This window comes from Vairimorpha necatrix, chromosome 9 (assembly GCF_036630325.1).
Source record: "Vairimorpha necatrix chromosome 9, complete sequence".
Lineage (NCBI taxonomy): Eukaryota > Fungi > Microsporidia > Nosematidae > Vairimorpha > Vairimorpha necatrix.
The window spans coordinates 282,473-306,980 of NC_088824.1; the positions used below are offsets into that span (position 1 = coordinate 282,473).

Here is a 24,508-nt window from a genome sequence, read left to right on the forward strand (position 1 = left end):
ATTAAGTAGGTCTAAAAACAAAAAAGTTGTAATTTCATGATATTATTGCATGTTAAATATATCAATTACAGTTATTTAACAAAAACTTGTCAAACATTTGATTGGATTCAAAAAAATTAAAGAGGTCTTTTTATTTCTTTCAATAAAGATTTATCTGCTAAAAAGAATTGAGAAATTAAATACTGCGGTATTTTTGTGAGATTTTTGATAAAATGTAATTTATATAAAAATTATGAAAAACTGTGGAATAAAACAGTTTGATATTTTTATTTCAAATTCAAAAGCACAGTTTTTTTTTTAATAACTTTCAAGCTTTGAATTTTCGTTCAAAGACGAAATTTTCACTTATTCAGGTTGATGAAAGAAATTAATATATACTTTTGTGAAAAAATTCTCAAAAAAAATTATCCCCATAAGGTTTTTTTTAGTAGCATTAACGCTTTTTGTTATTATTTCGATCTACCATAGATATATTTTCTTGTACAATTGTCAAACTAATGTTTTTCGGTAAATCTATTTTGTTTTATTCTAACCAACGTTTCTGATTATACAAGTGTTAAATAACATTTAACCAAAATAAAATTTTCAGATATAGAACGCACAACACATTTTTTAAAAAAAAAACACCAACGAATAATCCTTGTGGCACGGGCTGCCTCTCTGGCTCTAGGTGTGTCTTAATATTAGTTTTTACTAAACTTTTTATTGGTTTTGGCTTTTCTCATAACTCGACGAATGGCTGAAAATTCGCTCTTTTATGTTGAATTTTTAATTAATGTCAAAGTTGTCAAGAATAGGAGGGAAAACTGTTCTCTAAAGTTTTTTTCATATTATGGCATTTTAGGTGAAAACATTCATTTTCTCGTTCGTCATTTGTTTGTCGACGATGACGTATTTGTTTACGCCGCCGATTGGCTCTGATTGAGATTTGAACGCCGAGTGTTTTTAGTTTAGAAGTTTGTTTTACTTTCAAGAATTCAAGAAGGCTATCGTGTGACAATCCTCACTTTGTATATGTTGAAAATATATATTTAATAAATTTAAACCTGCACTTACAATTATCTTTAAAATGATGGAGAATAAAAACACTGAACCCAAACAAAAAACAAAAAGAAGAGGATGTAAGTTCCGTCGAGGCATAAGATATAAACAAAAAATGCAGCATAGATTAGAATGGAGATGGTTGGTTGTCTAACAGGAGAGAAGGTGATGGCTTGCACTAGTCGAGGGACCGGAATAGGTGAAGATGTTAAGGTGCAATGAAGAGCTATTAAGAAACAGTATTGACTGTAATAAGATCTAGCATAAGAGATGTGCAGATGTATGGAGTAGTACATTCCACCATTAACATTTAAGCTATCGTGGCAAGATAGCTGAATTCCTAGTGTGTAAAATCTAGAGAGATTTAAAAAAGAAGAAATCAAAAAGAAACTGTGTTGTCTTTGAAAAATGAGATAGGCGGATAAAAATCGGTTTCATTATTGGGGAGACATGTGTAAAGAAAACCCATATGCCCATAGACTTTGAGTATTTTAACAGGGAAAGACGTACCGTATAGACCAATACAAGCAGTGATAGTAAGATGCGAAAGAATAGAGTGCAGCTCATGCTCAATTACCTTAAAAAATGCATTTTATCTTGAAAGCCAAGTGGTAGGTGTAGGAAGTTGAAAATATATATTTAATAAATTTAACCTCAAACTAACAATTATATTTATCAATATATAAATGCCAAATTCATGTAAGTTAATTTTGTAAGTATCGAATACTGGTTTTTTGTACTTCATCTATTGAACTCAATCCGAGGATGTCTATGTATGCCATAAATAAGTAAAGTTTTCTTTTTTATGCAGAACGAGTAATAAATGATATTTTTCAACTGTTTAGAATTGTTATATGGGTTTATTTAGTATCCATATCAGATAAATACATTTTTAGTTAGCGCGCTTATTAAGTTTTGAAAAATGTCAAAATTGATTAAATGCATATACGTAAACGAGATTTATCACTGTATTAACCAACTATGGCCATCGTTTCTATCGAAATGATACCTCATATCAATTGGGTCGATGATAAGTTCTTTATAGATAATTTATCTATTCATACTAACATTCATTTCCGTATGAAGATAAATGAGCTTTCAACAAACATACACTTTTTGCAAACCTCTCGCATTACACTTATATGATGTTAAAAATAAATGCTTACATGACTCATAAAACGATTATGTCCAATATAATCTGGCCTATGTAGTCCGAAATTTTTTTATAGATTGTTAAGTAATAATTGATAATACATTTGTGGCCTTTATAATTTTAACAAGAAAACTTTATTATCCATATTTATAATCTTCTCGAATACTTTTAATAAATATAAAACCTGTTCGACGATGATCATAACCTAATTATATTCGGGCGAATTTTTACAAAAAGATCATACTCTTCTTGTATCGTGTTCTATTTCATTTATAAAAAGAAAATTTCTTTTCGAAATGATAATTGATTTTAAGATACAGTTATTTTTAATATGCGTGCTTAGTTTTATGATTCGATTGTATGTTTTGTATTGTATATATAATTACGAGTCCTGTTTACATGTAAAATCACACTCAATGAAAACGTTTGATGCAATCATACTTAGATAATAAAATAGATTCATTTCTGAAAATATTCATACCTTTTAATTTAATATACGAAGGAAGTATAAATTATGGAAAATGAGATAGTAAATGTCCGTCTTAGATAAAAATTAAAGCTGCGACGAATTTAAAAACTACAGTTTGGTTTGTTGAATTAAATTGATATAAATTTCATGTACATTTCAGTATTTTTTTTTAACCTAGAAAAACTAAACAAACCTTTTAATAAAAAGAAAAATTAATTTTTTATTTTGTCTTTCATTGATACCACATTATGCGTCATCTTGCTTTTATAACAAGGTTTATGTCTTTTGTAAATATCAAATAGCTTTTTAAAATTTTGTTTAAAGAAGATATAGAACACTTACAAAATATTTTTTTTGTGTCCCAAATTGCTAATTTGTTAATTGATGTATCATTTATATGATATTAACAATTATTAATTTGATCTTTCAGTTGTTGTATATTTTGAATAAGGCAGTAGTATGCAAAATACTAATTAGTGAAGCGCATATTATATATACTAAATCAAGCTATTCAAAATTAGTCAAATAATAAAAAGTATATATAGAATATTAATAATGGCCCATCTTTTTTACCCTAAAATCTTGTGTTGTGTTGCAATTTAAAAACCTTATTATAGATAAAGACCTATTCAAAGGCATTAAAAACATTATAAACATTTTATAAAATATTTTTCCTACATGGGAAAAAAGTCTGGGTTTCTTACAACTTCGGAATCTGATTTTTATGCAACTAATTGTGAGTTTAATTTTTATATTAACTTCTTAGTTTGGTTTGGAAGTCCAGAAAGCCTGTATTATGTATAAACCATTGCTAAGAATATTCGTTTTAGGTTTTTTACAGAGACACTACTGTTCGAACACATTATAATGATTAAAGTATATATCCTTTTAAAACAGAAGTATAGAGCTAAGTACTTTATGCATAAGCTTTTCTACAGCATTACATCATCAGTGCCCATTTTATGGTCCGAGTTGAACCTTATCCATAACTGGGCCAGAAAGTTACAGAATTGTATATATGAACATCTTTTCTTACCTCGTCTAGCTAAAAGCCAATAAGAAGACGCATATAGTAGATACAAAACTCGAGGCTTTATAACTTGAATACACGATTTAAATCGAAATATATGAATTATAAACATTATTTTGTTTTTAATATTTTATTTAATTGAAAAAATCGCCTCGTGTTTCGATGCTTATATTTTTTCATGCAGCGTAAAGATTTTTTGGTTACGTAAAATCATTAAGGAGATGCAAACTATATATTCAAAAATAAACGATGCTCTTAGTATATATAGAAAATTTTTTGTATAACCCCAATGCATCTGTCCAATTAGCTATAAGCATCTATAAATAAAAAATTTATGCCATAATATAAGTAATTATTTTTTTTATTGAGCGTAAATAACGTTATCGACTGAAACAAGACACGGAAAATTTAAATCATTTCCACTTTTTCAATTATAAAATCTCTGTTCATAAAAAGCGGGGGTAAAATATAATTTTAAAATATTAATAACATCGCACTGGTTAAGAAGAAAGCTCGTCTATAATTAATTTAAATTGTGAGACATGTCTTTTATTAATCTTATTTCTCATAATAATATCATATGAATTATCACCTGCTTTACTAACAATTACTTTTCTAGCTTTTAATCTGGGCTGTTCTTTAGTCGGCCCTATTTACTTTTTAATTGTAACAATAGTATCTTTTTTAAATGTTTTCTATTTATTTGTTAGAGTTTTCCTCATTGAATTTGTTTTTTTTCTTTAATTGAATTCCTCAACTTTCGATGATTTTCTTTTTTTGCGCTTCTTCTGTGGTCATATCTATACCAGTGTGATATACTCATTACTTACCTTTGCCGCTTTAGTACCTTTATTGATAACAGGCTGTCTTTTTCTTTTTTTTATATCAAGTCTTCCAACGTTCTGTTAAATTTTTTAACCCGTCCATTTGATTGATAAGGAACGGGGAGGCATAATGCAGTATAAATTATCTGTTCTCTGGCAAAGTCTTTGATTTTATTGCTCAGATTTAATCTAGACTGATCTAAAATTAGAATTTGGATTATTAATTCTTTATGTAGTTCTTTCACGAAATTAAGAACATTACTATATTGTCTACCATATATTATCTTGGCAAAACCTTTTCTTGTGAAGTAATTGATCCCAGATATTGTATATCGATTTTATACGGGTCCTATTATGTCTATGGCTACTTTTTCTCCTACTTCTTGGGCTGTTACAAAAACAAATTTTTTTTCTTTTGAGAATTATATTGTTTACATATAACTATAACACATTTGAAATCTCTTTTTTTTATTTTACTCATATTTTTTTAATTAGTACCTGTGAAACTAGTTATGTATAATCGTCTTTTCATCTCTTTGTAGACATTCTTCATAAATCTTCCTTATAAATTTTTTTTTGTTCACTTTTCTAATTTCCACGTAATTTACTTCTAAAGACCTACTCTTCTCAATCTCCTTTTCCGAATATATGTTCGTTTTCTACATAGACAATCCACGTTTATCATCTCATTTCCTTTTTTATATTTGATGCTAACTTCAAAGACGCTTAACCTATCGCATCATCTTTAAATTCGTTAGCATGCAATATCTTCCTTATTAATAATCTCTAAGACTTTGTGATCAATAATTACATCCACAGGTGTTCCATACACAAAATATTTGAAATGTTCAAGTCCCCATAAGATGCTAAGAAATTCTTTTATTATATGCTGTACTTATTCTTAAGCTCTTTTAATCTTCTTAAATCAAAGGATATTGGGTATTTCCGTTCTCATATGCTTGGCAAATAAGAAATCATGGGCTCATTCCCCATATTCCCCACCATTTTTTTCAAGATCTCTGTTCATAAAAATTAGAGGTAAACTATAAATATTTAAATAATAAGAACAAACATAGGATGTGATTACTATCTATAAAAACTTTAGTACAATAAAAAAAATTCGAATGATATATAACAGATCAGGAACAAGATCAGCAAAATCAAGTTTTTCAGCAATAATATAACTTAAGAAGAAACGTACATAAATATTTGAACCAACAATTTAGTATAATCAAAACAGGGTTCTTTAATATGACTCTATACTTTTTTATCAACGTAAAACTTTCATATACTCTGCATTATGGCAAATCAAAAAAAATAAAGAATTAAAAATAAAAATTCTTAAACGAACTAGTAGATATAAAAATAATGTAGTAGAGCCTGGTGTGTATCATTCAATTTCATATTTTTTAGTTATTAAACTGTTTCTAAAATATTTATTTTCATTTATTATGTAGAGCTTTTATTTATTTGCCCATTTAACACTTTATTTTATAAGTATTCATAAAATATAGAGTTTCATTTATATTAATGTTGAAGAATTATACACTGATTGGTGTAACTATTTCTTGATTCTTTTATTGTAGATATTTACTAGTAATCAAAATATAAATTATAAACACCAAAGAACATTATGAAACAAATGCAACAAAATATATTTGACTCCTATAAATGATGCACTATCATTCTATCTAACGACCAAAATTCTATTGTACATATTCTCAAACGAAAATATATGAACATATTTGACGAAAATAAAAAATATGAAACCACCAAAAGATGCATATGTAACATTATGCAATGAAAATGACAGTTATTTTAGTCATCTGATAATAACATAATAGTAAGAGTATAAATAATTATATGCACTATAATGATTTATAATTTACCCATGCTGAAAAATCATTATATTATTACAAATAGAAAATTTTTGATATATTTGATATGCTATAAAAAAATCAAAAAAACAAATAGTTCCTAAAACAAATATTAGTATATAGCATCAATATTATGTATATAATAATTAACATTATCTCCTTCTGCTTACTGAAAAAACTGATAAAAAAATATAAAAAATAATTAGCCTGTAAATTAAATGTAAATCCAGATTATCTTTTATAGATTGGTAGTTCAACGCCGGACCTTTATATAAATCAAATATAATAAAGCCCTTAAAAAAACTTTACAAACGTAAGAAACCGTCTAAAGAAGTATCATAAAACAAAAAATGTTATATATAAGATGAAGTCTCATTTTAAATTGTATAGTTGATAAATCAACAACAAATTTAAGAAAAGGGTGGTTTACAAATCTTGTAAATTGTTTTTAGTATAGAAGACGAAACTATAACATAATATAAATAGTCTTAAAAATGTAAAGTAAAATTAGGCCTAATTTACCAAAGACTTAAATTATCATTTACGTGATGACAAAGATAATGTAATAGTAAAATTATCATAATAGCCATAATCAAACCAGAGAAACGATCTAAGTTTTTAAGCAATAAAAAAAATTGGATCTTGAGATCATGACTGTGTAAAATTTATACAATAGTTATTGTTTGAGGCAACACCGAAAAAAAAAAGTTAACTGTAGAATGAGTTAATCTGATTAAAAAACATTCAACTAGACTTTTTAACTAAAGAATAAATATGTTCAAATTGTTATGGAATGAAGAATGTTGAAAGTTATTGTTTTTATAAAAATATAAAAGGATTTTACAAAAAAACCTGTCGTATCTTCTACTGACAACCCCTTTAGTTAAAATTTCTTTTAAATAGAAAAATTATTTTGCGAAGATTTCTTTTATAAATTTTTAAGTGTTTGTTACAGTTGAATAAATTAAAGAATAAAAAATGAAAAGTATTACATTATGATGCCATAAAACTATAATATAAAACGGCTATACAGCTCATAAGGCCAAAAACTAATAAGTATAAGTTTTCTGTTAATCCCTCTTCTAATATGATTTTCTTTTTAACTAAAAAAACATTAATAACTTATATTTTCTAAACCTAATATTATTTTTATTATACAAACTTGTATAATTTGCAGAAATTTTCATAACTCATTTCTAGAGAATCCTCAATCTTCAATATCTCTTCTTCACTTAATTTCATAATAATTTTTATCCGGGTTTCACTATCTTTTTCAATCTTTAAAACGTTTTCTTCAAAAATCCTTTTCAATAACTTTTCTTTTTCAACAGACCGTCTTACTTCTGATATATAAAAAACATGCCATTTATCCAAAGCAATTTCAAAAAGAGCATGGAGTTCATAGTATTCTTCTTTTTTTGTTTTATTACAAGATTCTAAAGCCCCGCGGGCCACTTCAATTTTTTCCGATTCAGTATTGATGCGTTTTTTATATTCATCGTTTTCTTTGGATAACTCTTTTTCGAAGTTTTGTCTTTCGGCTTTTACAGATTCGTAGCAATTTTTTCTTTCAATTGCAAGTTTAATATCTCGTGTTTTTCTTTCATCTTTAATCTTTTTCACTCTTTCTTCATCAGAAAGCTCAGTGTCTGGCTTCTCAATTTCCTTTTCATTAGTAACTTATCAAGTTCATTTAATACAAGGTGTTGAGCAGTTTTTGTTTTTTTGTACAAAAATACTCACCAGATATAATATTTTCATTGGGTATAAAATAGTTGTTTTTTATTAATAATTTTTTAAAAGTTAAAAATCAACTTCAAGCAATCAATAAGTCATTCAGATAGTATTTATCTAAACCAGTATTTTTATAACATCGATAGTAATTACATAAGGTACTTCATTTTTTTGTTATATATTAAAAGTTTTATTAAAAATTCAGATTAGAATGTTTTTTATTTTATTGATTCATTTTATCGATAAACAGATACGTCATTGTTTATATCAAAAATATATAGATACCAAAATTTTTATTAGATTATCTAGCAATACGTTCAAGTTGTGTTAATATTTCTACTAATTTTGATTAGATATATAGTTAATAAAAATCCTATTTGATTATGTTCTAATTTTTATTCTATATAGATTTTAAGTAAAAGAATAAGAAAATTTTCATATAAGAGCTATCTTCATATAACAAAGTTATTAATTTATTAATTTATAAATTAAATTCTAAGTTATAAGTTCCTTTTTTATTTATATTCTTAGAATAATATCTAAAGTACAAAACAAAAAGACTTAATTTATAGTTGCACTGATTCACTCCATATCGTTTCTTTTTATATTTATAAAATTTTATGTTTTAGCATTATTTAACCAGCAGAATTATTTATTAGCGTCTTTATATAACAAGCAAATATTGAAATTTTTATAATCTTTAAGTGTTTTCTGAGATTAACACTGTTACAATACGATGTACCATTATAATAAAAAATTCTCAGTAATATAAAATCAGTGTATAAAATAATAAAATGATGCATTTGGATCTAAAAATCTTTTCAGATGTCATTAACGAACCCCCGTGACAACCGTAGAATACATTACCTTATATTACATCTACGATGTTTTAGATTTTCATCATTTTTTTGCGTCATTGTTTAAGCAAAAGAAGATACTTTAAAACTATCTTATGGTACTCAGTAAGGTGCATTGGTCGATTTAGTAACTATATATCGTTTAACACATTTGTTGTAAAATTTGATCGGTTCGTTCAATATTCTTAAATAAAGGAACATTTTATGAAAAATTATAATGTATTATGCGGGGAATCGTACTTCCCGCTTTTTATTGTTATATCTTTGTGGATGTTTGACTAGTTATTCCAATTTCGTTATACGTACTTTAAAATTAAATAATTCTAGAAGAAAGTACATTAAGCTATTGATTTTTCTTAAGCGCCTGTACTAATCCTCCGAGTTTTTACAATTATATATTTTGAACTAATTCTTTTATATATATTTGCTAATATGAACACTTCAAAGAAGTTGGAAGAGATGATTAAGATGCCTAGTTATACGACGTTAAAATGCCATTACAAGTCTATTTTACATCCTGTGGCCACTTAGACAAACTATGTATTGATTTTATGCTAAATACAGACATTTTTTTTTCTTTAAGTATATTTATACCTTGCACAAAAGACAACGTGTCTTTTCTGTCGTTTTACATACAATTAAAGGAATAAAATCTAATTTCTAAAAATTTATAGGCCCAAATTTAAAAGATAAACGCACAACTTACAATATACATCTAATATTTTGAAAAATAAAAAATATTGTTTACAGTAGATACAATTTTACCTGTAAGTGTTATCTTCCCTGCACAAAACAACTTAAACAATTTTTTTTTCTATTAATATACCGAAACTTATAAAGTTTATGGCAATTTCTAAATACTTACAAACACTTAGTTTTGAAGATTAAACATACACTAATTTTTTTTATTGTATGTATTTTCGAAAAAAAATTAAATAATCACTTTTTATTCAGTCTCTTGATTTCTTATATTTCTAATACGGTTATCACTTTCTTTCATAATATTTGAAACTTTCGCTTCTAACATCTTTTTCAATAATATTTCCTTTTCTTTCGACCTTTTCACTTCTTCTCTATAAAAATAATGCCATTTATTCAAAGCAAGCGCAAAAAATGCACGAAGTTCACTATATTCTTCTTTATTGTTTTTATCACAAGATTCCAAAGCTTTGCGTACCATTTCAAACTCTTCCCATTCAGATTTTATATTTTTTTTGTGTTCTTTGCGTTCATCAATGAGTTCTTGTTCAAAAATTTTCTTTTCATTTTCAATAAGTTCTGAGCAGGCTTTTCTTTCCAGTTCAATTTTTTCATCTTGTGTTTTTCCCTTTTCGTTAATCTTTTGCACTAGTTGGTCATCAGAAAAAGCAGTAATATTTTCACTTTGTTTGGTAGTGGGCAAATCTTCTGATGTGTTTAAAACAGATTGTTTTGTACCTATTGTTTTTTTTATAAACATACTAAGCAAATATATCAAATTCATTGGGTATAAAATAATTATTTTTTAATATATAATGTTAAAAAATATAATATGCACAAATAAATTGAAATTGTGTGATGGATGGTACGGTTTATTTATTCAAATTAATATTATAGGTTATCAACGATAAAAAATTAGAACGAATATGTGCATGTAAATTTGAGTTATTGGCAAAAATGATTTAATGACTCATATGATTTTAAACCACACGTCAATGTTTATATTAGAAGTATAACACTTATGCTGAAGTGAAAATTTTAATTTCTTACTTGTTTTATGTTTTTATTTTTAAGCCGTGTTATACATGTGTATTGTAACAATTATAATCATATTGCTAAATTTATTTACAATCCATTGTAATACCATCATTTTAATGTTAATATATTCTCTGTTTAAAAATGAAATAAAAATTTGCATCAAATGACACCTCTACTCCTCTTTCATAATTCAAAATTTTCGTTTCATAGTAATTTTGTTGCTAGAACCGTCTTATACCTCTGGCTATGTTCTAAAGTGTTATTTGAAACCAGATATCATGTTCTAAAATATTTTATCATATTGACTTGTTTCATATAAAGCCATTGTGTTTTTATCCAGAGTAGTTATTTGTAAAATTCGTTAAACATATCGTTGTTGGTATTAATAATTAAATAGGAAAGTTTTTTCAATGGGGTTTAGTTAGAAAGATACCAACAAATAATATTATATGTCCATGTCGGTTTATAAAAATTAGAGGTCTATGATCCCCTGCTCGTGATGTAAACGAATCGCAAAAAAGTAAGTCTTTAATATTGTAGAAATAGATTTCGTATGTGTCCGATCAAATTATGTCTATCATAAATCGTGCCGTCCTGTTTGATCCTAGTGCATTTAATAAGGACTAATTTAGAACAGTATATTGTCCTCTTTAATAATAATTATTAATTTCTCTTTAGTTCTTGCAATTCTCTCTTTGTTTTTCTCAAATTTCTTTTTCTAGAATAGCTGTCTTTTTTCTTTACGCCTTGAATCGGGCTAAGCAATATTATATAGCAATAATTAATATGTTAAAAAATTTATGTTTCACTATTATAAGCGATATTAACAGAGCATGTTAGATAAAAATTATATCAACAATTTTCTTGCCGAAGCAGAGAGTTTTTCTAAAGTTAGTTTTTGTCGTTGTAGTCTCTATACCAAACAAACTTAAGCAGGTGACATAGTAAATAATTCTACTTTTCGATTCAGTAAATTAAGTTTTACATTCGAAAGAAGTGGACTGGTCAGTCTTAGATAATTTTTACTAGATATTAAGATATATTTGTGAATTCTAGCATGTAATTAACTATTTTAAAATTGTCTTTTAAGCTTAAATGTAGTATTATCCAAGAAATTTAGCGGCTTCGGAAAAAGTTTATACATTAACTCATTTAAAATATTTTAATTTTGTTCTGTAGTTTATATGATTAATATTTAACAATGAATGCGCATACAAATTGTATTGTTTCATAAATAATTCAATTTATTGAATATTTTAATGATAAATAATATGGGACTCAGGGATTTAGGGGATTAAAACGTACTGAGCCCCTTTGTGATAGGCCCTTAGTACTTAAAATAGACTCTACCTCGAGAGTCGTTTTAGAAAATTAGTATTATAAAATAAAGTGATTGAATGTATTCCCTCTAATGTATAAGACATGCTCTCGATATTATAGAATAAACTGAAATTTTTATTACATCTTTATAGTAACAATAATCTAGATGAAGTAACAAAATATTAAATTGGTTTTACAATAAGCAGACTAACTTATAGATTTCGAAGTTAAGCAATACTGTTACCATATAGAATACGACGAAATGCATTAAATTCTTATTTGAAGCGTATAAGAACAAAGGGGCTACATACTTATCACAAATAAACAATGAATTCTCGCAGTATTCTTTTATGCGACTTTTTACATGTTTATTAAATATTCGACGTGTGATCAATTTTTTTAAACAGCTCAAAAGATATTTTTTGTTTTTTAAGCAACAATTCGCTGACATAAAAGTGATCAGATATAATTATTTTCTTATGTAATAGAGACCTTTCTACAATAAATTAGTTTAATCGCTTTGATTCTTTGTACACAGAATAGTTTTATATGTTCTGTTCTCTGATGAAAAATGTGTCCCTATTCCGCCTAATAAAAGACAAATCAGATATAGTATGGACAATATGTTTTATTTCTTCAAAACGTATAGATCTTATAATTAGTTTGATAAAAGAACTGACATTACTTTGTTGTAGAAAATAGGCAGTAGTAAAGATACTTTCTTGTTTTTTCAGCATTTTCTCTAAAATACTTACGGTATCATCTTTTATTTGTATTATTTTCAGTCTTGCTTAATTGGTGTGGTGTATCTTTTGTCCATTGAAATTTTTTAATATGAAAGTAGCTGTACTCGTATGTTTCTGTTATGCAAATCAGGCGTAGTTTATAATAAAGAGATCCCTGAGATGACTTCTGCTCGAATAAATCGTCTATTAATGTTTTATATTGTCCAGCTGTTTGTAGCGACACTTGTATTATCAAAAAAAAATTTATCCAAAAATATCTCCCGTAGCTGTTGTTAAGGTGTATTACAATTCATCTTAATTTAGAGCGTCACAGCAAGTTTTCTCTTTATACAACCATAAATTTTAGATTGTAATGTTTTCGGCTTACGACTAATAGAGTATGAAGTACTACAAACCTTTTAGATAAAATAGTAAAAATTTTTCTCGTCAAATATTCTGCAGAGTTTACTGTAATGCTTTTTAAAATTAAGTCTTTTTTTTGAATGCCGTAAAATTCTTAAAATTTTTAATGTTGACACCATGTTAAATGTTTTTTTCTTGATGTGTTTATTGAGATAGTTGTTTAATAAATAAGAATTTATTTACTAGAATAATATGCTTAAAGCAATTTTTTTTCTTATTAAATATTGTCTATCATTATAAAAATGCTATTATATTATATTTGTCTTTCTATTACACTTGTTTTTTGTAGTACAACTTATGGACGTTTACTTATTTTTGATTTCCTATTAACACAGTTTATTGTTACCTCCGGTTAAATTTGTATCCAATTTTCACTAATTTTATAATCTCATTTTAAACGCGAGTTAATTTCCCCCAATTTATAATATCTTTCATATTAAACTGTCTTAGAATAAATCTGTCTCTTTAAATATGTCAAATACCCTTTTTTAGAATTACAAAAAAGGTCTCTTACTTAATCATATTAGTTCTATATATTTTTTTATGTGACTTTGACTTATAATTCTTTTTTAAATTCTACGTATACAAGTCTTTCTTTATTAATTAAATTATTTTTTAATATATTTATTTAGTATGTAAATTAAATAAAATTTCAAAATCAATATTTTTGATGTTTAGTAAATATATCAAATTTTTATTAAAAATGAGAATATAAATGTTCAATATTAAATATATAGTATTATTATATAATATATATATTTTAAGGCAATGTGGCCGAGTGGTTAAGGCGTCAGTCTAGAAAACTGATAGGTTAATCCTGCACAGGTTCAAATTCTGTCGTTGTCGACTTTTTAATTTATCAATAAATTTTTTAATAAATATTTAATCAATAATATTTAAATTAAATTAAATTTTTATAATTGCCAATTCTTAGAATATTGTATTACAATAATATTATTTTACATTTTATAATATATATATTTTACAGTTTATAATATATATATTTTACAATTTATAATATATATATTTGTCTTAAATTAAAATATTTTTAATTTAATAAATTTTTTTACTATTTCATTCCTCTCGTCTATCCACATAGTCTTCTCTTTTTTCTTTATTTTTCTCTTCACAATAATAATACCCCGTATTAGGTTGCATTTTATAATAATAATCTTCTCCGTTTTCTGCTTCGTCAGTGTAATTATAAGTCGTACTAGTGTAATAATAAGGATTTGTCATACTGCCATACATTTCTGATTTATATCTTTCATTTTGATAATAATCACTAGATTCATATTGGTTCATATCATATCCTTTATTTATACCGTACATTGATTGGTAATATGTCCCTTCATAAGGCATCTTACTGATATCATAAGAATATTCCTGGTTTATATTCTCATATTCCCCGTATATTCCACTATATTGCCTATCATATGCACTAATATCGTATGTATCGTACTGATTATTATTATATGTATCATATGTATCATATTGATTATTAGTAGTGTATTGTTCACTGTAATAAGAAGTGGTTTCTTTATTACTTTTCTTAGATTTGGATTTCTTCTTTTTAGACTTATTGTCTCCATTTAATTTCTTGATTTTGGCTCTTCTATTCTGAAACCATATTTGTACAGCTCTAGGTGTCATATTAAGCTGATCTCCCAGTTTCTTCCTCATTTTCGCATCTGGTCTTATACAAATTTCGAAGTTCTTTTCTAAAATTTCTAATTGTTTCTTAGTGGTTCTTTTTCTATGTTTAATCAAAAATGGATCATCTCTAAAGTTTTTATTATTATTAATAATATTATTAATATAATTTTCATTTTTATTTATTCCATTAGTATTAGAATAGTTTTCAATATTATTGATATAATTATCAGTATTATTAGTAATATAATTATTACTAATAATATTTCTATTATTAATATTTCTATTAGTAATATAATTATCAGTATTATAATTTTCTAAATTATAATTTCCCATGTTACTATTGGTATAGTTTTCATTTTCGTCGTAATTTTCAGAATTCATTTATTAAAGAGGGCTAAAGATTTTTTAAATTAAAAAAAATATAGAAAAAAAAGGAGAATTAGAAGATATATATATTTTTAAATTTAAAAGTAATTTTAATTTATTGAAGATCAATTATAAAATATTTCATATTTTATAATAAATACTTTGTTTGTTCATACAAACAAATTATCTATGAATTTGTTTGTTTTTCAAAATTTTATTTATGAAAATTTATGCATACCATAAATTATAAAATAAATTCTAATATTATAACATAATATTATGATATTAATTAAATTTATGCATACCATAAATTATAATATTATAACATAATACTATGATATTAATTAATTTATGTTCTATATTAAATTTAGAATATTTTTTTTTCCCTTTCAAAATATTTTGGAAAAATTTATCATACAAATGAAAAATGAATAATTTCCAAAATGAAGAGTTTCATCTTCATTTTGTTGAACTATTACATTTTATATATTTTTATTTATTTTCTTGTCCTTATTATGGATTTATCAAGTGACTTCAATGAAGAAGACTTCTTTATAGACGAAGAATATTTTGAAAATAATCATGATAATAATCATGATAATTTTGATTTTATTGAAGATTATATGAATAGTTATAGAGAATATATAAATAATTATTACAGTAATGATTATTATATTGATGATTATTACGGTAATGAATATTATGATCAAGATTATATTGATGTTAATTTTGAATCAGAACTGCCTTTTTATAATGAAATTGAAATTACAAACATTTCTAAGTTCCCAGAGAGTGACGAGATAGAAATAATTAATGAGATAAATCCAAATATAGAAATAGAGAATATTAGTATAGAAAATATAAGGAAATATAAAAGCACATTTTATAAAGACACAATAAAAACAGACACAAAAGACACCACATGTCTGGTCTGCTATGGGCCTTTTACTTATAATTCTAAGATTATAAGTTTAAAATGCGCGCACTTTTTCCACTCCAAGTGCATCATCCCATGGATTTCTAGACAGAGAACATGTCCAACATGCCGAAGAACAATAATTTAACAAATAAAATAAAAATGTAATACAAATTAAAACATTAATATATCTTTTCTATTCTTGTGCTCGCTTAAGAAATAAATCATAATCTTCTCTCATCATTTTACTCGCCTTCTCATTCAAGGGGATCTCGCATTCTAAATCTATTAATATTGTGTACAAATTAATAAACAGATTCTGAATCCCATAAGTACACCGCCAATTGAGCCTCAACATCTCCAGGCATGTATTCCCTTCCTCGTCAATAGACGGATGGAAGATCTTAGAAAGGCATGTAATCTTGGGGGAGACAAAAGGATACTCAAAAGGGAAAGAGATAGAAAAACTTATAGACTTGTCTTTATAGACACCACGAGACATATTAATAGTATAAATAATGTGTAGAGGAACATAAGAAACAGAGTATGAAGTATCGTCCAGGAGGACGAGAGAAGACAACTCATTCTTGACTCTGAACAAACAAAAAGATGGGGGCATGTAAACAAAAAAAACAGAAGCGAAATAAAAAGAAAAGAAACATATATGCGTCTATATGTATATAATAAACATAAATATTATAATATATAATACATATCTAAATATAATATTTAGTCTTAATATTTAATTTTTTAAGAGGTTTATTCTGATGAATTAATATTTAAAATATATTTTTTATCATTCTCGACACTTAACTTATGAAAAAGCTTGTTAATAATCTGCTGCTTCTCATGATCAGGCGTATCTAGCGGGAGATCGAAGGAAACTTCAGAATCTTGAGAGCACGATATGAGAAAAAAGAAGAAAAACATAATAGAGGGGAAAAAACAATATTATAAAAAGAAACATTCATATGGATATAATTGAACTTGCATCTATAATCAACATATCTATATATTGATTATAGATAAATTACAACTGCAAAATCAATAATATTGGAAAAAGAGGTCTTTTTGTAGTATAAGGAAACGTGTCAAATATATCAATCAGTTATCAATTAATCTAAAAAACTATAAATTTTAAGCCCCTAAAAATGGGCTAATGAAATATCAACCACTACAATAAAAAACATCTAAACGGAGATGAATACACATAATTATTGTGTTATAATTAGTTATAAATTAATAAAACTACTAATGTATGTAGTAATACGTCTATTTATGGGTTGTGTATCTATTAATCTAAACAGTAATATATTTATGATTTTATCTAAAATTTTGACACATTTAATAGTCTTTATTTCTTATTGTAACACTCTGAGTATATGGGATTTTTTCCACCATATAAAGCGACATATAATTAAAAAGCTAAATTATAGATTTTATGAACATATCTGATAACCTCAACAGAAAAAAAAAGTTTTACAATGAAAATATACACTAGGTCGACAAAAAGGGTATATAAAACTTAATATGCAAAATTTTAGAGCCACTAGTGTAAAGCCGGACATGAAATTAAATTTCAAGTTTCTTTATATTGTATTTGTTTATAATTAATAAAAAAGTCTAGATTTAATATGTACTCAATTCCGTATAAACTTGAAGGGAATAATCTGGTGAAAATCTTAGAAATTTTAGAGTAAATTACAATTGTTTTTTATAATATTAAATTTCATGTCTTCTCACATACTCTAGATGATTTATTAGTGCTTTACATGTAAAAAAATCATTTAGTTTTCAAATGGATAATTTTGAGTCGTCTGGAACTTATCGCTTTAGCAAACATTTCCCTTCTTTTGTATCATTCAATACACATGAATATTTTTAATGTTTTCTTTACATTATATTTAGGCAATTATTATTGTATTGTGACATCAAGTCTTATAATGTTTCAAGCTCTATCTACACAAATCGAAGAACTCATCAACGAAATCTGTATCATTCAACGTAGATTCTAAATTGGATAGTTATATACTATTAATCAACACTCAAAATTAAATTATAAATGTTAACACAATTATAGAGATTTTGTTCATTAATTTATTATCGTAGTCATGAAATATTAATCAGGAAGTATCATTAATTGTTGACCTCTAAATAATGTATTTAAATACATTATAGATAATATCAATCACAGATCAAGTTGATGAAAAGCTATTATTGTTACAGAGTTTCAAGTACATGTTGAAAAATCTTAATTTATTTTCAAGAAAATTTTAAACTTTAATTATAGCAACAATTCAAATTTATTGTATTTTCTATCTAAAAGTGCTATTTTTTAGACATACTTGGCTTAATTAAAATTAAAGATTGCATTGTATATTTATTGCACATTCATTTTCATAATAAAGTGGCGATGTTTGTATAATTGTATTCTACTGAGATACTTCATTCTGTCATGTTACAAATATGTCTTAATTGTTTACGCTGGTACATCTTAGAAGAAATAAAAAAACATTTTATAATTTCTGATGTATATATGAATATGTTTTTAAAATTACTTTAAAAATTTAGATACAATCCAGATCACATTATTGCAAAATTGGGCCTTATTCAAGGTTTAGCAATCGTATCATAAGTAACTACAGCAAAACACACATTATATGCATTAAATACACTTGGTCAAAGGTGACGTTAGTTTTGTCCAATAAATGCATAGATAATCACCAATCATGGTTTTATATTGTAACTTTAAGATACAATCTAGATTTATTTCATTCCGTATCGCATCTTCTTATGCAATCTTTATCTTATAGCTTTATATGAAGGATTGTAAAATACTACGTTTACAAACCTATATTTTAATACGATTTATTATTCTAGAATTATATAGAATTTGCAAGTAAAATATTCCTTTACGAGATGCCATGATATTACTTAATTCTCCTCTTTTTTTACAACAAATAAATGGTAATATAGTGTCTCATTATATGAATAATGATTCAATTCATTGCCCATAACTAAATAATAACATGTTAGAATAAGCGCCTCTCTTAAATTTATATTCCAGTCACATTTTTCAAAAAATTCAATCTTTTGTTCTTGTGTTTGATGCTCTATATGTCTGTGTATCTTGTAAACTTTTCATTTATTTGTATTATATTGAACTAAAAGTACCAATCATGATTGTTCATATCTAAAATATATGAACATATAAAATCCGTTATTATCTGTTATTCTCATTTTAAGGCAATCATAACCTTTATAGAAATCTGGGAAAAAATTTTTCATTGACTAAATAAAGGGCTATTTCTACATACATATTCATGTTTTATTTTTTCATTTAAATATTCAAAAAAAAAATTATTATTAGTTAAAAAATTGTCACGTTGATTTTACATTTGCGTACTGTTTTTTATAAGCTAAATGTGTCTTTGACAATCTTCATTCATAATTTTCAAAGGATGCTAAATACTGTATATATTATTTTACAAACGTGCATTTGTTAAGTTGATTGGATATTTGTTTATAGTATTTTTTTCTTTATTACATAACGTGTATTTACAAATTTCCATGCACGATTATATCCCCGAGTTCATATACCTTTCAATTTTTTATTACATTCTATATTTTATCTCTTGATATTATAAATATTTAAGAATACTAAATTTTATGTAGCGCCTATTGATCAAACATGAGCCAACTCCTTTACAAATACATTTCTGACAATATCTGCAGCTTACTTTAATATTCGAGAACAAATTTGGTCTATAATCGGCCGTTTTCCTTTCCTAAATTTCTTATATCTAATTCAAGTTTAAATTTATGTTCGTAGTGCAATAAAAAGCATAAATGCCGAAGCTTCATATTGTAAACATTACGTAGTTTTATCTTTTCATATTATTCGGGATTCCGTGTCTCTTTATTAGTTCAAAAATTTAACAGTTTCATTTGCTTCGCCATTCCATAATCTCTAGAATTTGGCATTGTAATGTCCTGACTCAAAGAATTTACATTATCCAAACTAGTTTTTGTCTCAACTTGAAGCATCTAAGCAGAAACTATTCAATAAAATTAGCTTTTACAAAAAGAAAGCTTTGAACCCATTTTAAAAATAATTCTAAGTGTAATTAGGATCTATACAAATATTCTTCTATACATCTTACAAATAATGGACTAATATACAAAAGTAGATCATGTATACTTTTATAATATAGATTGAATTTTTGCTTTATTTAGTTAAAATAAGAACTAATAATTTCAAAGCAAGATCTTTTTTGGTTTATTATTCTTATTTTATTTTTTTTTCTTTACGACAATTCTAAATTTTTATATATCACAAGGATTTTGTGCTAAATTTTCGATATATAATACAAAAATATCTTGGTTTTATGATGCTTATATTAATCAATTTCATATATTTTATATATTGTTAAAATTTTAACATCTTCATGTAAAGTACTTCAAGGAATCATTTTTTTTATTATTTCATTTTTTTTTAATGGGGTTGTTTTATTTGAACATGAGATGATAATGCAATGCTCAATGTCGAGTGTAAAGCAACCGTGCATTTCGGTCTATTAAAATATTGAAAGTACTAATACAATAACAATGTGTTTTAGATAATAATGTACTGCTATTAAAGAAAAAATTTAATCTCTTTGAAAGTTTTTTGAAATTAAATATTAAAAACTTAAATTATTTCTTATCAAGCAGCTAATTAAGTCGTTTTAATAATATCTTATAGCTACATGGTTAATATGAATTTTCAGCCACTAATAAGAATCGAGTATATGTATTTTAAATCAATGTGTCATACCATGCGCTAGAATCAAAAATAAACATTGCGGCTAAATTCAGTTTATATGCTATTCTGAGTATAGTTTCTTATATGTTTTTAAAATTAGCAGGTATACATTCAGCATGTACATTATTCTGCTTTACAAGAAGTAATATAAAATTTCATTCTCAAATATAATTTGATTTTTATTACTTATAAACACCTTTTTAAAAATCTTAATTCTGTTTATGAAAAAGTTGTGATTTAATATTAATTTTGTAGTTATATGATCTTTTTAAGCATTTTGTAGATAAAAAACATCATATCCTTATTTATTTATATAATGATGGAGCAAATAAATAAAAGTTAAGCATAGTGGCAAAATTTAGTCAAAGGAATATAGTATCAATACTACTTTACAATTATTATATATGTATGTATGCTTCGGAATTTTTTAAGTACATATTGTCTAATGTATCTGATTTTTTTCCAACAACTAATCATATTTAGTTCCATTACGGTTTCTATTAAAAACTAATTAATCTAAATATGATATAAAGAAAATTATAAAAATGTCGACATTTCCAAAACCAACTATAGAAAATTTTAATATATATTAAAGCCTTTTGATGATTATTGCATGTTAATTTTTATAAAAGCGATAAAATAGCATACATATGAGTATACACATTTTTATTTCAAACATTATAAAAAAAATAAAAAGTAATCGCAAGCTAAAATCACTCATATAAAAATATTCCAATATAGATTTATAAAAAAACTAAACCAGAAAGAATTGATGTTTAAATAGATTGGAAACATGTTAAACGGGGGCAATTTTAATATTTATTTTTAAACATAGTTTCTTGCTTTGTTTATGTTCAATTGTTGTTTAGACTTAATATTGTTTATCATTTAAAATAATTTGTTTTTAAAAATTATATAAGCCCATAAATAATCTTGATACAAATTTGAATATTTATTGTGCTTTATACGATTATTAAAGCCTTAGATATAGTCTTTTGGTATATTAATGATACAAAGAACATACAATACCTAACATCAAAATAAAAATCATGAATTTTGCTTTGAAAAATTACTAAACCTTGGTTTACTGGTTTTATTGCTACAAACTATAAATAATAGTTTGCGCTATTGTTTCATCTCTTATTTTGTCTTATTTTCTAGTATTGAACTCTGAAAGAGAGCAGTTTTGATGTTAATTTAATATTTAAAAATCATAAGTTTTTACTCGCAAAAATATAATTTTTTATTTTATAAATTTGTTATTGAAGAAAGTATACGCAATTATAACTTATTTATTATGATCTATAAAAAGACGTAAACAATGATCTAAAAATATTATGTTTTTTTCATGTATATAACTTGCTTTAATGATTGAACAATATTGAGCATCTTTCAAAAAATTCTGAATAATCTGTTTTTGATCATTACAAATCTGATTGGCCTCTAAATACAACTTTAAAATTTGTTCGAATTTTTTTGACAACTTTAACATACTTTTTCCCAACGTAAAAAGGGTTGATTCAACTAATTACATATAAAATAACTGAGGAATTCATATGATCAAAACCTTTCTCTTATATGTTCTAATGTCTCGAGTTTTGGTATTTCTTTATATATAGAAAATAGTTTCATATTATAATTATCAATGTCTATTCTATAAATGTTTAATATTTTATTGTGATATAATACATTAAATTTCAAATCAAATATTAAATAAAATTCAATAATTTTAAAAAAATCAAATATTAAATCACAAATACCGAGGGGTCCCTACTTTTTAGATTTTTTTTTAATTTTAGGTAATAGTTGCCTCAAAATTAAAAATTTGTCTTTTCTTAAAATAGTTAAAATTGTATTAGCACATTTCTTTAAATGTTCAGTGCTAACATGTTTTCTTTTTGTGAATATTTTTTATCTGGAAAATTTCTTTTCTCTTTTTTTCAATAAATTATTTAATTTTATTTCAAAATTCAGATATTGATTTTCTTAAATCCGAAAAATCATAAGAAATACCAGAATTTGATAGTTGTAGTTCAAAAGTCGTATTTATATTTACGTTCTGTGAGAAAACTGTTTCTATATTTGTTTCTGACGACTGGCTTAAATACTGTATTTTTTGTCAATATCATCAGGCTGCTTACAGTGCGTACCTAAATCTAGTGCACACATTTCATCAAATAAATCATCTAGGCTATAATATTACCATTTAAAAATCATTAATCATATTTTTGTCATAATACTAATTACTGAAAGATTCATTCTCTAGATATTTTATATATGCATCATCCGACAGAATTTCATCGTGTGATCTATATTCCACAATACATTGAGAAGTGGACGTAGTTATTAAATTTTTGAATTAGTTTTCGAAAAGAAGATCTTTATAGTACTCTCGTTATTTAATTGAGCACAACACATAAAATCTAATATTAAAAACATTTATGGGTAAATAAAAAATATTTTCCAAAAAGATCTTGATTTTTTTTGAATAATATCTGTTGAAAAATTATACAAAAAGTTTAAGTCAAGCATAATTTGGATAATCATCAATTTAACTAACAAATATATGGATCTTATGTAGATAGCAACAAATAAATATTATGCTGAATAAAAATTCGGGCTATGTGTGACTAAAATGCAAGGATTACTTTTTAATTTTATGTTTATTTTCTTTTTTGTTTTTTCTGCTTAAATGTAATAAATTGATTTATAACTGAAAAATTATAACCTCAGTATTTTTCTAAAAAAGACAAAGAAATATTTACAAAGAAATCTATATTTTTTTACTAAATCGCTTTACACTATAGAAAAAACTGCAGACATGAATCATATAACAGCTTTAACAAAATTTTAAGCAAATTTAATTACAAATACAATGGCTATCATCTTTTGCCTCGGTAAATATTATGACGAGTGATACGAAAGATATGATTTTTTTTTAAAATATAAAAAAAACTTTCACTTATGATTTTCATTCTTTAGTACATTTTTTAGAATTTTTTTGATTTTTGTGTTTCGCTAGAATAATCTTCTAATTCTTCTTTCCCTTTCATGAAATTCAGCGTAGTCTTTAAAGTTTTGTCTGCGAGTCTTTGATCAGATTTACGCTAACTTCATTCAAAAATGAGTTTACTTTTACCTCACAAGGGCTTAAAGACTATATTAATATAAAAAGTATGTAAGAAATATTTTTTATTGTACTTTTATGAGTTGATTTAAGTTTATCTTTAAATCGTTCTACTTACACAATTTTTCAACAATATCTATACTTAAAATTTTTCATAGACAGAAACAAAGATTTAGTATAATTATTTATATGTTGTTATTTTTTTAATTCTGTACATATTATCTCGGGTTTATGTCTTTCTTATTAATACATCTACTGTTATTTCTACGAATTTTTTTCCAACTTTTCTTATAACCCGGGGCTCAAGAGATAATACCAAACTTTAAAAGTTTTGTTTTTTACATAAAAGCATACGTTGACTTTTTATAACTACACGATTCAAATGTCCATATGACATAACATTTTTTGAATAGTGTCTGCATGTAGCGACAGTTTTTGCGGAATAAAGT

At 25.1% G+C, this 24,508-nt stretch overlaps 5 protein-coding genes and 1 non-coding gene across 6 annotated transcripts; 2 read left to right on the forward strand and 4 right to left on the reverse strand.

Moving 5' to 3' along the window:
• Positions 1-7,546: 7,546 nt before the first annotated feature.
• Positions 7,547-8,155, reverse strand: VNE69_09054 (uncharacterized protein; the record flags this gene model as incomplete). Its single annotated transcript, XM_065474572.1, has 2 exons — positions 7,547-8,073; positions 8,134-8,155. The coding sequence occupies 2 exons, from the start codon at positions 8,153-8,155 to the stop codon at positions 7,547-7,549; spliced, it is 549 nt and encodes a 182-aa protein (XP_065330644.1).
• A 1,776-nt stretch (positions 8,156-9,931) lies between these two features.
• VNE69_09055 (uncharacterized protein) lies at positions 9,932-10,468 on the reverse strand (the record flags this gene model as incomplete). The annotated part of the gene is made up of 1 exon (XM_065474573.1): positions 9,932-10,468. The coding sequence occupies one exon, from the start codon at positions 10,466-10,468 to the stop codon at positions 9,932-9,934; it is 537 nt and encodes a 178-aa protein (XP_065330645.1).
• A 3,486-nt stretch (positions 10,469-13,954) lies between these two features.
• VNE69_09901 lies at positions 13,955-14,036 on the forward strand. The gene has a single exon. It is a non-coding gene; the product is annotated as a tRNA-Ser (tRNA).
• A 228-nt stretch (positions 14,037-14,264) lies between these two features.
• VNE69_09056 (homeobox domain-containing protein 4) lies at positions 14,265-15,227 on the reverse strand (the record flags this gene model as incomplete). Its single annotated transcript, XM_065474574.1, has 1 exon — positions 14,265-15,227. The coding sequence occupies one exon, from the start codon at positions 15,225-15,227 to the stop codon at positions 14,265-14,267; it is 963 nt and encodes a 320-aa protein (XP_065330646.1).
• A 500-nt stretch (positions 15,228-15,727) lies between these two features.
• VNE69_09057 (putative E3 ubiquitin-protein ligase) lies at positions 15,728-16,276 on the forward strand (the record flags this gene model as incomplete). The annotated part of the gene is made up of 1 exon (XM_065474575.1): positions 15,728-16,276. The coding sequence occupies one exon, from the start codon at positions 15,728-15,730 to the stop codon at positions 16,274-16,276; it is 549 nt and encodes a 182-aa protein (XP_065330647.1).
• A 48-nt stretch (positions 16,277-16,324) lies between these two features.
• On the reverse strand, positions 16,325-16,747 carry VNE69_09058 (NEDD8-conjugating enzyme UBC12; the record flags this gene model as incomplete). The annotated part of the gene is made up of 1 exon (XM_065474576.1): positions 16,325-16,747. One exon carries the CDS (start codon positions 16,745-16,747, stop codon positions 16,325-16,327), a length of 423 nt encoding a protein of 140 aa, XP_065330648.1.
• Between the last annotated feature and the right edge of the window lie 7,761 nt (positions 16,748-24,508).